Source organism: Culicoides brevitarsis, chromosome 1 (genome assembly GCF_036172545.1).
Source record: "Culicoides brevitarsis isolate CSIRO-B50_1 chromosome 1, AGI_CSIRO_Cbre_v1, whole genome shotgun sequence".
NCBI classification, from domain to species: domain Eukaryota; kingdom Metazoa; phylum Arthropoda; class Insecta; order Diptera; family Ceratopogonidae; genus Culicoides; species Culicoides brevitarsis.
In genome coordinates, this window is record NC_087085.1 from 41,265,691 (window position 1) to 41,281,019 (window position 15,329).

The 15,329-nt window shown below is 21.2% G+C and overlaps 2 protein-coding genes and 1 long non-coding RNA gene across 7 annotated transcripts; 2 read left to right on the forward strand and 1 right to left on the reverse strand.

The window, feature by feature from the left end:
- Window positions 1-310: 310 nt before the first annotated feature.
- LOC134827344 (uncharacterized) lies at window positions 311-8,206 on the reverse strand. 2 transcript variants are annotated; one of them, XR_010161775.1, is made up of 5 exons: window positions 8,037-8,206; window positions 1,360-1,555; window positions 1,108-1,296; window positions 973-1,047; window positions 311-558 (listed from the first exon to the last, which is right to left on the reverse strand). It is a non-coding gene; the product is annotated as an uncharacterized LOC134827344 (long non-coding RNA). The 2 variants fall into 2 exon arrangements; XR_010161774.1 differs by lacking the exon at window positions 973-1,047.
- A 579-nt stretch (window positions 8,207-8,785) lies between these two features.
- LOC134826954 (crustapain-like) lies at window positions 8,786-9,961 on the forward strand. 4 transcript variants are annotated; one of them, XR_010161741.1, is made up of 4 exons: window positions 8,786-8,957; window positions 9,066-9,106; window positions 9,375-9,573; window positions 9,645-9,961. XR_010161741.1 is itself a non-coding variant. In XM_063839468.1 (4 exons), the coding sequence occupies exons 2-4, from the start codon at window positions 9,091-9,093 to the stop codon at window positions 9,719-9,721; spliced, it is 306 nt and encodes a 101-aa protein (XP_063695538.1). In that variant the 5' UTR covers window positions 8,786-8,957; window positions 9,066-9,090; the 3' UTR covers window positions 9,722-9,961. The 4 variants fall into 4 exon arrangements, 3 of the variants coding, with proteins under 3 accessions (XP_063695538.1, XP_063695539.1, XP_063695537.1); XM_063839468.1 differs by having other exon boundaries at window positions 9,066-9,120; XM_063839469.1 differs by having other exon boundaries at window positions 8,786-8,950; window positions 9,066-9,120.
- A 2,703-nt stretch (window positions 9,962-12,664) lies between these two features.
- Window positions 12,665-14,319, forward strand: LOC134827260 (ninjurin-1-like). The gene is made up of 3 exons (XM_063839841.1): window positions 12,665-12,866; window positions 13,653-13,829; window positions 13,899-14,319. The coding sequence occupies exons 1-3, from the start codon at window positions 12,810-12,812 to the stop codon at window positions 14,109-14,111; spliced, it is 447 nt and encodes a 148-aa protein (XP_063695911.1). The 5' UTR covers window positions 12,665-12,809; the 3' UTR covers window positions 14,112-14,319.
- Window positions 14,320-15,329: the final 1,010 nt, after the last annotated feature.

The following is a 15,329-nucleotide window of genomic DNA, read 5'->3' on the forward strand; positions in this document are numbered from 1 at the left end:
GTTTCAATTGAAAAAAAAGTTTGCACATTGCAAGAAAAATTCCCTGTTGTTGCAATTCAAAAGAGAAAAAATAAAATAAAAACACAAAAAGTGTATCTCGTTTTCACATAAGCCTCGATAAATGTAACAAGTATCATAATAACGATGATTTTGATGAGTCAAATAATGACTTTTTATCACTACATTATGACAAAAGCGCATCATATATGTGCAAGTCTCGTATCGAAAAATAATATAAAAATACTTAAATTTAATGAGAAGTTCTTTTTTTCTTTCTAATTGAGTCTAAAATTTTATTGATACAGTTTTTTCTAGTTCATTTGTTTCGTAATTTTCCAATGATTTTGCCTTGAAATGGAATTAACTTAAAATAATTGCAAAAATCGTTGATAAAATGACGATTACTGTCGATAACATTACCATTGAAGCATCATTTTTTCCTTTTTTCTCGTCTTTCTTTTCTTCTTTTTTTTCTTCGTGTTTGTGTTCTTCATGGTCAGTTTCGTTATTATTGTTGTTTAGTTCGGTTTCGTTTTTATGGAGCAAATGATCAAGATTCTAAAAAAAATTAATAAAAAATTAAAATTATTATTTATAATAATTAAAAATAAAAAAGTAAAAATTCAATTAAATTAATTTTAATAAAAAAAAAACATTTTAAAAAATATTTAAAAAAAATTAATATTTTCTAAAAATATTTGTTTTAAATTTTAAAGTTAAAAAAATAAATTTAATTTAATTAATTATTTTAATTTTAAATATTTATTTTTTTTTAAATATTGAAAAAAAAAATTAAAACATAAAGTCACCTATTTTTTTTTTTAATTAAAAATTAAAAAATCATAAATTAATTTAATTTTTCATAATAATTAAAAATAAATTAATAAAAATAAAAATTATTTTTTTTTAATAAATAAAAAATAAATTTTAAAATAATATTTGAAAAAAAAATATTTTAAAAAATAAACTTACTTTAAAAAATATTTTTTTTAGAAAATAAAAATTTAATAAATAATTTAATTATAACTCGTCGTCAAATTTTGTATTCTAAAATTTTTTCAAATTATTTTTTTTTTTAATTTTTTTTTAATTTTAAAAAATATTTACCAATCCCGTGTGTAATTTCAAAACTTCCTCCGATGTCATATCAGTGAAATTATTTACTGCCATGAACCACGTCACCTCTTTATTCTCATATTTTTTATTATGTTCCTCAATTTTTTTCATATTTTCTTCGTAAATTCCTCTTCTATATTTTTCCTCCTCAGCATCTTTATAATTTTTCTTGTACGTATTCTAGTTTTAATTCGAAAAATATGTAAAATATTTTTTTATCATATAAAAATTTTAAAAACTTACTTTAAACTCTTCCCATTTTGAATCCTGCACCGCAAAACAAAAGCAGATGACAGCCAAAAATATTAATGTTACTTTCATTTTTTTCTTTCTTTTTTAGGAATAAAATGCGAAAGAAAATTTTGCGTGTCTCCAACTCAAAACTATCGAAGTAGAATTAAATTCTAAAATTTTGTTGGATACGTGTCAGTCTTGATATCTGCTGAAAAAACGAGAAAGAAGTAGAAAAACAGACAAAATTCATTGTTTCACATATAATAATAATAAACTTTGTACGACAGCTGTTTAAATATTTGTTTCACAAGACGATCCAATTTCGAGCAACTTTGTACAACATATACTTTTTTGTTGTTGTTGCTGGAAATGCCGAAAAATATTATGTTTCAAAATTTTGTTGATCGTATCATAAAATTTGACAACGTTCAAGTCCAGCAACAATTTTTCACAATTTAAAATCCGTCAGATTTTTCAATATGAAAAGTCAATTTGTCTTTTGTTTCAGCTTGTTCATCAAATTTTTCATTTTTTTTTTATTTTAACAAAAAAAAATTCATGCACACGGGACAGGAAATTCAATTTTTTTCGTTTATTTTTTGTCTGTGACTTGAAGCCATAAAAAAAGAAAAAAAAAACATTTAAATTAAAGTAATTTCGAGAAATCTTACGAAAAAAATTCAAATTAAATTTTTTTTTCAGAAAATCCCAAGTCAACTTGGTATTCCCAAAACGACGACGACGGCAATGATGGTACCAAGCAGTAACGAGACAAATTATTGACTCAAGTGTCTCTGCGGAGCAACAACAGAAAAATATTCTTGTATAAAACGCGACAAAATCGAGCCTTAACGAGGCAGTTAAGAAGTAAAGTCAAACCTTTGAAAATATTAAAAAAAAGTTTTTTTTTATTATGAAAAAGTGATAAAAATAATAGAAAACAGAAGAAATAAAAGTGCGTACAAAAAAAATAAAACAAGAAAAAATAATGATGATGAAATTATTTTTGGTCTTCTTGTTAATCGCGGTTGTTGTTAGTTTTCCCGCGAATGACGAATGGAAATCGTGGAAGGTATTTTTTTAAAATAAATTATAAAAAAAATAATTATTAATTAATAAATTAATTTATAATTATTTATTTTTTTTATTAAAAAATTTATTAAAAAAATTATTTATTAAAAATTTATTTTTTAAATTTTTTAAATATTTAATTATAAAAATAAATTAAATAATGAATAAATAAATTTAATTAATTAATTAATTTTTTATTTGTTTTATAAATTTAATTTTAATAATCAATTTAAATAAATTAATTAAATTAATTAAATTAATTTTCATTAACTTAAATAATTTATTAATATTTATGAAGTTAATTTTTTTAAATTATTTTTTTTTTTAACTAATAATAAATAAATAATAATTTTTATTTATTTCTTTATTAATTTTTTCTATTAAATTAAATATTTTAAATTGTTTAAATAAAAATTAATTAATATAATTTTTTATTTTTGAATTATATTTATTTTAATTTTTTTTAATAAATTTTATTAATTTATTATTTGTTTTACATTTTTTTTATTTATTTAAAATAAATTTTATTTTAATAATTAATTTAAATAAATTATTTTTTTTTTATTTCAATAATTTATTTATATTTATGAAATTAATTTATTTTATCAATATTTTTTTTAAAATTTTGTTAACTAAAAAAAAAAAATTTAACTTATTATTAATTAAAATAAATATTTTTTTAAATTATTTTTATTTATTTATTTTTATTTTAATAATTATTTAATTTAATTATTTTTTTTTTTTCAAAAAGATGAAATACCATCAAAAATACGGCAGTCCAAAAGAAGATGCCTTCCGCAAAAAAATTTTCTACAAAAACCTGAGAGAAATTCAAAAACACAACGCTGCCTATGAACGCGGCGAAACAAGTTACAAGGAATCGCTTTCGATGTTTTCGGATCTCACAAAGGAGGAATTTATGAAAACGCACACCGGCATCGTTCTCCCAAATATGTTAAGATAAATTTTGTAGTTTTTGAAGAGTTTCCTGTGATACATAATTTTAAGTTATTAAAGTCTAAATAAAGTGACCACGTAACATCATCCGCAACAGAAAGTTTGTTTTGAACATTCAAAAAGTTGTAAAGTACGCCGCAAAAGCAAGATACTCTCCAGATAAGCGAGCATCTTTTCAACCACTAATGAAGCCATTTACAAGTTTTTCCACTTATATTTTTTTTTTCATTTCAATTTTCGAGATAAGGCGCGTTTTCGAGCGAAGGAAGAAGAAGAAAACGAAGCAATTCGCACCGCATGCCATCGGGAAAAATATTTATATCATAACAGAAATTTATTATTGCAACAGGCGTTTAATTTTTATCTGTCGATTTTTCAATTCCTTTGATATTTTCCCTTAACGGGCGGCAAAATATTTTTCCGAATGTTACAGGAAAAACTTTAGTTAATTGTGTGTATCACTATTGTCTGCATCTATCTCAATAAAGAGCCGATAATTTCTTCAACTGTCCAATTTTTCCCAAGAAGAAGAGGAAAAACTTATCTTATAATGTTTATTATTATCATCATTATACTCTCCTATATAACTGGAATCGCTTGCGGTAAAATAAAATAAAAAAAAATATTGGAAAGAAAAAAATCATCCATTTATCTTTCACAATGCCGATTATTTAGGATAATTGGTATTTAATGTCTAGGCATGTCGATTTAGAGAATGAGCGGAAAAAAGTAGGAGAAAAAAATAAATAGGTCAGATAAGGCAAGTATCACAATTGGTTTTTTTTATTCAGTAGGACGAAGGTAGGTATGTAGGCAAAACAATGCTATTTATTTCACCTGAAGCGAAACGTGCATACCGAGATGTTTTATTGTTTAGAAGAGGATTGAGTGGGTTTTTCTTGAATAAATAATTTTTTTTTCGGGTTTTCAGTTGATTTCATTTTTTTTTGTCATGTTGACTTTTGATTATTTTTGTTGAATTTTTTTATGGTTTGATAATTTTTATAAAAATTAAGTGAAGAAGAAATTTTGATGAAAGTTTATTTTTTAGATGATTTTTTGTCATTTTTAATTAAAATAATTTTTAATAAATTAAGAAAATTTTAATTTAAAAATAATATTATTAATAAAAATATTTTCTTTAGATAAATAAATTAATTAATAAAAACTTTGTCTATAAATAAATAAAATAATACATAAAAATCAATATAAATAATTAAATTTAACTTATTTAATAAATTAAAAAAAATAATTTATGCAAATTAAATTTATTTATTAAATTCAAATAATTTTTTGATTTAAAAAATAAATAAAAATTATATTTTTAAAATTTTTCACAATTTTTTTTTATATTTTATTGAATTAAAATTAATTAAAAATTTTATTTGAAATTAATTTAAAATTATTAATTATTTAAAATAAAAAAAATATAAATTTAATATAAAATTATTAAATTTTAAAAATTAATTAATATTTTATATTATTTTAAATAAATTAATTTCGACTTTTTTTATAAAAAAAAATTCAAAAATTATAAGAATTAAAAATTAAAAAGATAAAAATTAAATATCATATTTTTTATTTTATAAAATTTCAATTAATTCAAATATAAAATTAATATTTAAAATAATTTTAAATTAATTAATTTAAATTTAAATTTTTTTTCTTAAAAATTAAATATATTTTATATATTTAAGTTTTAAAAATAGTTGTTAAAATTAATGAAAATTATGAATATCACATTTTTTAAAAATTCAATTAAAATATTTTTTATATAAAATTTTTAAGCTTTGATTTAATGTAAAAATTATATTAAAGACATATTTTTTTATTATTTTTAAAGATCTAAATCTGGAGGAAATTTCGTAATATGTTTTCCGGATGAATCAATTTAATTTCCAGATTTCTTTGAAAAAATAAATAAAATCTTATCAAGCAAAAAAAGCCTCAAAGAAAATTTTAATAGGATTCGCTTTATAGAGCAACAAAGAATTAAAAAAACATCCTATTCACAAAAATTTTGTTTACTCCAAAAAATACGTTTTCAACAAACCACCATTTCCATTTTGAAATGACAGAGAAAAAAAGATGAAACATCGCGAGAGAAGAAGATCAATCAGTTTATTTTTCGGAAAAGCATTAAAAATAACTCAGTTGCAGATTAAATATGCACAAACTAGATAAGCCGTGAATGCCACTCCATCCAATTAAATCAACAATAAAATGTTTTTCATCTATCCCCGTTATTTAACTAAAAAATTTCGCGCGCGAGCTTCATCATCGGCACATCCCTAATAATTTATAAATCTCTTTATGCTGAAAACTCGTCAACATGACATATTTTTATTTATTCAGCAAGGTTGAAAAATAAATATATTTTCAGTGTGCGAAAGCGATGCACTCATGCAAAAATTAAAAACGCAATTTTTTGCAATGACAACCGAACGCGCTCCATAAAATCATTCATTTGAAATGTAGATCATCATAAAGAATAGATGAGCAGTGGCAAAAAAAAAATAAAAATTCGACGACCTATCAATCAAGTTGAATTGATGATGCATATTACCATCTACCGCACACGCACCCGGAATTTATACAATAAAATTTGACACTTTTTCACATAACAATTTCTCATCAAGGAACGTCAAAAAAAATCTCATCCGAATCTAGATCATACTTTTTTTTTGTTGCATCAAAAGTGGTCGTCACGAGATGAATTCATCCGCTGGAATGTGAATTTATGAGAGTTTCGGTTCGGTTGTGGTCCAATTCATTCGAAATATCGCGCGTCAATGAAACAAATTTATCAACAAATGTCGGTTTTACAATGATTTTTTTTTTGCCTTGCAGATCGAAAACGCAGTTGATTGACGATGAATTGGGCATGATGACAAACGAGATGTTCGGCGGGAAATTCGCTTTGTTTGGTATGTTGCCCGCAGGGAGTTTGTGTTAAAAATCGTTCATTAAGCCATTCATTTTATTGCACAAAAAATAATTTTTTACAAAGGTCCCATGATAATTTTTGATATAAAGGTAAAAATTAAAATAATTTATTTTTTTAACAAAGCGATGCAAATCCAATTGATTTTTGATGAATTACAGATTTTTTTTTAATTCAATTTTATTTTAAAATTTCCGGAAGCGTTATTTTAATTTTTTGTTGGTTTATTTAAGGTTTATTGGTTAAATTAATATTTTTGGTTATTTTTAATAAATTTTAAATATTATTTATTCGTTCATAGAATGATTAATACTGAAGAGTGATAACCTTCTATAATATTGAGAACAATGAGTAATAGTTTGAACAAGTGTTTTTAATACAAATAAAAAATATTAATATATAAAGTTGAAATAAATTATGATATTTACATATTTGTCAGATGAGACGTATTTCATGTCAGACAATATATTTTAAGTGTTGTTAAGATGATTTTTTTTTACAAAAAAAAATAAAAATATTTTTTGATGAAATTATTTAAAGTTAAAAAAAATTATTTGAAAGATTTAAAGAGAAAAAAAATAATTATTTAATATTAATTCTTAATTAAATTAATAAAAAAAAAATTTCTGAATAATTTTGAAATTAATTTATTCAAAAATTATAATTTAACTTAAAATATATTAAAAAAAATTATTAACAAAAAAAAAATAATCAATATATTTTAAATTTTATTTTATTATTTTTTTAAATTTATTTTTAACTTAAAAAAATTAAATAAAATAAAAAAAAAATTAAATAAAAAAAATTAAATATAAATTAATTAAAAATAAATACAAATAAAATAAAAACCAATAATAATTTTTTAAAATAATTTTAAAAAATTAGGACTCTTAAAAATTTTGTTTTTATTTCAATAAATTATGAAATAATTAAAAAATAAAATATAAATTATTTCAATAAATAAATTTTAATAAAATTTTAGCATCAAATAAATTTTAAATTTTTTTAAAAAAATTTTTTTTTATTTTATTCTAAAAAAAAAAAATGAAAAAAAATTTAACTTGGTCTTTTAAAAATTGACAAACATGTTAATTAAATAAAAGAAAAAAAAAATTTAATACATGAAATAAAAATATTCACTCAAAGCTTAAATTGAAAAATAAAATTCAAGAATTTCATTAAAAAATAGTTAAAAATTTTTTTTTAAAATTTGAATTTTTTAATGTTAATTAAAACAAAATTAAAACTATTTTTCTCTGTTTTTAGCAAAAAAAAAATTGAGTACTGAAAAAAAATTAATTTTTGAATTTTGGTTAAAATCAAATTTTATAGATAAAGATTTAATTTTAATAGTTTTAAGGAAAAAAAAACACAAAAAAAATATTTAGAATATTAAAAAATTATAAAAAATTTCCCTATACCTATTGCAAAATTAATCAAAATTTTTTTAAAATTATTAAAAAAATAATTGAACGTCAAAATTTTTTAAAAAAAAAAATTTTAAATTTTATTTGATTTAAAAATGAGCTTTTTTTTTTATTTTTTTTTTTTTATTTTAAATAAAAAAAATTATTTAATTTTAATTAATTTTAAAAACTCATCATATTGAATAAAATTTGATAATTTTTTGTTCAAAATATTTTTTTATCACAAAAACGATTTCTCAATAAAAACAAAGAATTTCCATATAAAAACTATTTTAAACTACACTCACGTTAAAATTATCACAAAGAGCTCACTAACAGCCACAAATCAACTGCAACTTCTTATTAGTGTCATCGTTAGCTCAAAAATGCATAAACAACACGTTACAGAGTCTCTCCGTAAATTCCTTTCTTATATTTCACAAAAAAAATCTTTAAACACAAAACAACTTCTTATGGAACACTCTGTCACTTTATAATGAAGAAATTTCACGTTCACCGTTTTTCTGTATATTTTAACTACTTCCTGATACTTTTTACACTTGCATTCAGCGAGAAAATGAGCGCGCGCAGTTTTACATTTATTGCACTAATTCTCGCGGCATTATCTCCTCATGAAGTGCCTTCTAATATATATATAAATTGTATAAGAGCCGAGTAGTGGCAATAACAATAATAATGATAATATGTTCCGAGTATGTCACTCCGGTACACCTGTAAAAATTTATTGCGCAATTAAGTTTTGAGTAAAAAGTCGTGTGTTTGTGTGTTGGTTTCTCGCGTAAAAACGGCATTTTCTGTGTTTTTTCCTGCTCGCGTGAGCGACAATGTGTGTGTGTAAACAAGGATTGAGGCACGTCTCGAATCATATGTGACTTTTTAATAAAAACATTATTTGTATAACGTCGAAAAAAAAAAATAAAATCGGTAGACAATAAAATGTTCAGTTGTGTTTTAAAGTGTTTCGCAAAAGTCATAAACAAATTAGATTTTGAACTGTTTCAATTATTAATATAGTGACAAAATAAATATCGTTTCGCATCTCGAACGACGAACATCTACGAGTTAATTTTGTGACAATTTTTTATTTTTTTTTTTTCGATCGATCGATCGTGAGTTAATATTACAAAGTGTTTTCCGTTAAAAAAATTTTCTTATGTAATAAAATAATAATTGATAATGAAGAAGAGCATTTTATTAAAAGGTTTCTGGTAAAAAAAAAATTTCTCATTTTTTAATATTTTTTTTCGATATAAAAATGAGCCGCCATGAAAATTGTTTTTTAACAACTTCCCCTGTTTTTTTTTATTTTTTTTAAGTTAATGCTGCCAGTGAAAGCCTGAAATGGGAGACGTACAAGGTAAGCGGAAAAAGGTATTGGAACGTAATCTTTCGTAAAAACCCATGCGACGTGTGTGTGTGTGTTAAATTCCTCGAGGGCTCGTTGAAATGCCATCAATCATGTGAAATTTAAAAATTTGCACCCACATCGTCACACGGGTTTCGTCGTCGACATCTAATGATGGGAGTATGTTCATTATGTTTTGACCCTACTTTGAGCCCTCTATCTCTTAAAATAAAAAAGTTATCAAACAATGTCTAATGTTTATTTTTGTATTTGCACACAGAAGAAATACGGAAAAATTTACAAAAGTGCCGAAGACGAGGCAATTCATAAAGCGATTTACTTGAAGAATATGCGTGAAATTGAGAAACACAATATACACTACAAGAAAGGGGAACGGCCATACTGGAAGGAAGAGAATGAATTTACAGATTTAACGGAAGACGAAATCCGACAGTATTATCGCAGTATACGTGTAACATGTGAGTAAATTATTTAAATGGCATTATTGTTCTTGTTATTTACTCTTGTTATCTTTTCATTTTCCTCACAGTGCTTGACGAGAAATATTTCATCAAACACATAAAGCCCCATTGTAGCAATAATCATCTTAATGGTAATCGAAAATAAAGTAATTTAATTTTTAATGTTAAATAATTGGTATTTTATGTGTGTGTGCTTGTGTTTGTGTGCAAATGACTTGTTTTAGGGAAAAGGTTTCGTGTCACACGATTTTTAAGTGATTTATAAACGTTTGTTTATTATTTTGAATTTTTTTTTCGTGACCTTTGACATTGACATGACAAGGTTTTTCGTTACATAATTAATTAAATAATTATTTTTTGAGAATTTTTTAAATATTAAAATTTAAAAAATTATAAAAAATAAAGAAATTTGTCAAAATATAAAAAAAAATCAAGAATTTATTTTTTTTTATTTCAATTAAATTTTTATTTTTTAAATTTTCTAAACTGTTTATGGTAGGAATTAAAATATAAAAAAATAAATTTATAAAATGGATTTTTATATAATTATTCAAGTGTTATAACAAATTGTTTTTTTATAAAATTAATTTTTAAAATTTGAAAAATAATTTTTAATTTTTTTAAAATAAATAGTCTAATAAAAAAATCTTTAGTGTAAGGCTTAAAATTGTAAAGATTAAATAAAATTATTTTTTTTTATTATAAAAAACGTACGTATAGTGTATTTTTTTTAAATAAGAAAATTAAAATAATATTAATTTATTTTTTTCAAAAAAAAAAATTATACCTAACTGACTTTAAAAAAAAATTAATTAAAATTATTAAGGCTTGAAAAAAATATTTTATATTTTGAAAACATGTCTTTATTATAATTTTTATGATTAAATATTTATTAATTTATTTTTTTAATTAAATATAAAAAAAATTGAATTCTTGAATTTTTTTACAATTTAAAATTGACGAATTTCAAAAAAAAAAATTCTACATAATTTTCTTTAATTTTTTTTTAAATAGAAAAATTAAAAATTAAATAAAATCATAAAATATTACAAAAAGATTAAATTAAGAGAAAAATAGAAAAAACAAGTTTTAAATTTTTTTTTATGAATTTTTTGAAATATTTTTAGATTTTTTTTATTTTTTTTTAATTTTTTTTATTTTTAAAAATTTATTTAATAAATTAATTAATTTATTTATTTAATTTAAATTTTATTTGTAAGATTTAAAATTTCTTTATTTAATTTTAATGTTATTTAATTTATAAAAATAAAATTTTTTCTTCAAAAATATTCTTTATTTCATTTTAAAAAATATTTAAAATTAACTCATAAAAATTTTTGATTAAAAAAATTATCAACTAAAAATCTGAAATAATTAATTAATTATTAATTCAACTCCAGCTTTAATAGAAAAATTCCTTAAAATATATTCAACTATTCAAATGCCATCCCTTTTGTAGAAAAAAAAATCCCTTTTAAAATCATAAATTATTTTTGAATACTTAACAACCCGCACACTACCATTAATTAATATTTCACCCTCGTTATGTTTCGCAATCAGTGTTCAGAAATTCTAACCGCAATCGCCACGTTCCTCAGCAGGTACCTGACTTTTTCCTGAAATTTGACACGTGACAAGTAATGATGATGATCACGGCACTAAGTGTTGTCTATGCAAACAATCACAACACACAAAAAAAAGTAAATGGAACAATAACTACGAGGGTTTCACACAAATAAATATTAATCATCCAAAAACCGAAAAATTGCTTCCACGTGTGTTTCGATACAACTCGATTTCCATTAAATATACATCAATTGTGATAGGACTTCGTCACCTTTTTTTATTATTTGTTTGCTCGGATTACTATTCACACAAATAGTAGTTTTTGTGACTTTTTTTGTGTGTTTGAATTACAATTATTTATCTGCCGAGGGAAAAAGGACTGACCGAAATGTTTAGTTGTCTCATAAATATTTCATGCGTGTGCCCATGTAGGCTGTCAAAGTTGTTAATGGAATGTTTTCACTTTTTTTTTCATTTCGTTTAATTTAAAAAATGTAATTATATGTCTACACGGTGTCTCGAGGACGAAACTCTCATCACGATCGAATTACTTGGAAAATTCTTTTTTAAAATTTAATATGTATTGATTTTCATTTTCGTTCGTTGTCTTTCGGCATTCAGCAGTTTTATGAAAGAAAATTCGTTAAAAATTCAAAACACAAGGAAAACTGCTTTCGAGTTGGATTTAAAATATTAAAATTAAAAAAAAAATAAACAAAAAAATAAATTAAAATAAAAAAAATAAATTTAAAAAAATTCTTAAAAATATCAACCAAAATTCACAAAAATTCGTAAAAACATTTATTTTAATTAAATTAGGTTAATTACATTTATTTAAAAAACATTAAAAAGATGAAAAAATTTTTTTTTTTTAAATAAAAAAAATTTAAAAAAATAATGAAAAAAATTAAAAAAAATAAATAAAAAAAACTACCTTCGAGTTGGGATAAAAATTAAAAAAAAATAAAAATTTTAATTATTAAAATAAAATAATTATTTAAAATAATAATTTTTTTTCTTTTATTGAAATTAAAAAAAAAATATTATTCACAAAAAAAAAATAAAAGTTTTTAAATTTTCTTAAAATACAAAAAAAAAAAAATAATAAAAATAAAACGGAAAAAAATAAAAATTTGTACCATAACCATACCATAAAAGGAGTAATTTTCCACCCTATTCTCGACGATCAATCAATAATAAAAGACATTCTCATTGAAACTTGTACCTCGTAGTAAATACACATAAAAATCCATGAATGAATCAACAGCTATCTAGCTATCGAGATACGAGTAAGCGATAACATTGATCGCCTACACAGACAAAATACTATGTTATAAAAAGTAAATTACGACCTCTTCCTCTATCATTATCGATTTTGATTTCTAATGAAGGGACCTTTCCCACACACGTGAATCGAATGTCTCCGTACAAAGAAAAAAAAACTGTTCGAAGGTAATTTTCTCGTTTGTTTTTTCTGTTACCTGTTACCAAATGGGAAACAGCAGTTGTCGCGAACAGACGTTAAAAAGAGCAATTTATCTATTATTTAAATAGCGAATTTTCAAGTTCGAGTCGTTGCAGTGCCAAAAGGAATTTAAATAAGCAACAATTGACAATTTTAGTGGAAAATTTTCAAAATCAATTATGCCAAATTAGAAATTCTCATCATGGTCAAAGTAACGCCGCTTGACGCGAAAATTGCACAAACTAATGAGGAATTATCGGTGAGTTTTAATTTTTAAATTTTAAGCAGTTGATAAAAAATGAGCGGTATGTTTTTTAAATTTTGATAAAAAAAAAAATAATAAAAAATAAATAACTAAATTTATTTTAAAATAAACAAGAAAAAAATTTGTTTAAATATTTTTCGATTTTTTGCTTAACGATTTCTTGAAAATTATTATTTTTTTAATTAATGAAAAAAATAAATAAATAAAATAAAAATAAATTATTTAAATAATTATTAATAAAATTATTATTAAAAAAAATTATTAAAAAATTATTAAATTATAATAATTAATTTTTTTTCAAATAAATTAATTTTAATTAAATAAATTTTATTTTTTAATTTGATTAATTATTGTTTATTTTTATTATTAATATTTATTTTTGAATTATTTTATAAAATAAAAAAAATTAACAATCATTAAATATTTTTTAATTTAAAAAATAATTAATCAATAATTTTTTTCAAAAAATTTGTATTTAACTTAAAATATTTTTATATATTTTTTTTAAATTCAACCATAAAGATTTTTATTTAATTTATAATTTTTAAAAATATAAAAAAAATATAAAAATAAAATATTTTTTATTAACAAAAAAAAATATTTACTTGTTAATTTTATTTTTTTTTTATTTTAAATTAATTAATTTAATTTTTTAAAAATTATAATTAACAAGTAAATAATTTTTTTAAACAAAAATTAAAAATTAAAAAAATGCCGCTAAAGAAAATAATTTTTTCTGATTTTTAAATTCATCTATAATTCAACGTAAAAATTTTACAGCACGAACCACTCAACCTCTCTCGATACCAGACGAAAAAATCAATTGCCCAGGGAATGCTCGACATATCGTTGCTAACGGCAAACATTTCACAGCTGAAGTATGTCCTACAAGTGGGACATAAACATGAATTTTATACATTATTAATCATGTTGCTTAGTGTCGTTATATTTTTGCAGGCAAGTAAAAGCCTTCGATGCAAATATTTTGTATAAATTATCGTTTTTTTCTCTCTCTGTCTCCCTCAGATGAGCACGGGCGTGCTAAACTTGTCAATGAACTTATTAAATGATTGCAATGTGAATGCGAGACACACGACAAACAACAAGCCCAATGCCGCCGATAAATCATCGAACGTAATTAGTTTTATTGTAACGGGATCGTCGTTTTTAGTGGTTGTTATAAATTTGCTGATTTCTGCATTTGATCCGACAATTTTGCGCTACATTGAAATGCAATGAATTGTGTAATAATAATAATCATCGCGTTATTATTGTAAATAGTCGTATTGACATTCAGAGCCGAGGGAATTGAAATATTACAAGTACTTGCGAGTACAATGTGAAAATACTACTGTGATGATGAGCTTCATTTATTATTTATCGTTTAATAAGTTGAAAATTTCGTTTGAATTTTTTTCAATCGATAGCATTCCCGTTTACGTTTCAAATAATACCAAAGTGATTAAATTTTATGAAATAAACATGTTGTTAATTACAGAAATTGATGAAAATCTTTTATTCGCCGCGCATTCTGCGAAAAATATTAAATTTGAATTTCAATCAAAATCAATTTAATGTGCCCAAGGAATTAACTGTGATATCAATTTAATTTATTTCGTTGACACTTTGTATTAAATTTCGGAATAATAATAATGGCTTCAAGTGTTTAACCAGACGTCTCCTTGGGGCTTTGCACTTTGATCTGACATTCAGGCATTCAACTTTGATGATATGTTTGGAGGCGTTTCGAGGATTTAATAATTGTTTTGACAAATTAATGCGTAAATAAAGATTTTTGTTTGATAATAATATTTAAATATACATTTTATGATGAGTTTTAAGATAAAAGTTATTTTTTTATAATTATTTTAAAATTATCAAAGGAATTTTTTTTATATTTTTTAAATTTAAATTAAAATAAAATTAATGTTTAATTACTGTAAAAAAAATATTTTAATTAATTAATATATTTTTATAACTAATTCATTTTCACAACAAATGGGTTTTGAATTAAATTATTTTTTTAAATTTAAAAAAATAATTTTAAAAAATTTTTGTATTAAAATTAGTTTAAATGTTTATTTATTTAATATTTATTTATTAAATTAAAATTTAAAAAAAATAAAAAATTTTTTATTTAATTATATTTAAATTTTTTTTTATTTTAATTTTATTTCATTTATCTAACTTATATATTAAATTATTAATTAAAATTTAAAAAATCAAATTTTAATTATTAATTTTAATTATTTTTTTTATATTCAGAAAAATATATTTTTTTACCATTTATTTTATTTTACAACAAAAATTTTTAAAATTTTTTTAAATTAAATTTTTATTTATTTTATTTTTATTTTAATTTAACTTAAATTAAATAACTTTTTTAATTTCAAATAATGATTAATTAAAATAATAATAAATTATATTTTAAAATTTTAAATATTTTTTTTAATCATT

What these genes read in the sequence shown, in the direction of transcription:
- LOC134826954 (XM_063839467.1), top strand. Translation starts at nt 8,926, where the DNA reads ATGAAGAAGAGCATTTTATTAAAAG. An exon ending in GAAGAGCATTTTATTAAAAG is followed by an intron (nt 8,951 to 9,065) that starts GTTTCTGGTAAA and finishes ATTTTTTTTAAG; the next exon opens with TTAATGCTGCCAGTGAAAGC. An exon ending in TGAAATGGGAGACGTACAAG is followed by an intron (nt 9,107 to 9,374) that starts GTAAGCGGAAAA and finishes ATTTGCACACAG; the next exon opens with AAGAAATACGGAAAAATTTA.
- LOC134827260 (XM_063839841.1), top strand. Translation starts at nt 12,810, where the DNA reads ATGGTCAAAGTAACGCCGCTTGACGCGAAAATTGCACAAACTAATGAG. An exon ending in AAACTAATGAGGAATTATCG is followed by an intron (nt 12,867 to 13,652) that starts GTGAGTTTTAAT and finishes AAAATTTTACAG; the next exon opens with CACGAACCACTCAACCTCTC. An exon ending in GTGTCGTTATATTTTTGCAG is followed by an intron (nt 13,830 to 13,898) that starts GCAAGTAAAAGC and finishes TGTCTCCCTCAG; the next exon opens with ATGAGCACGGGCGTGCTAAA.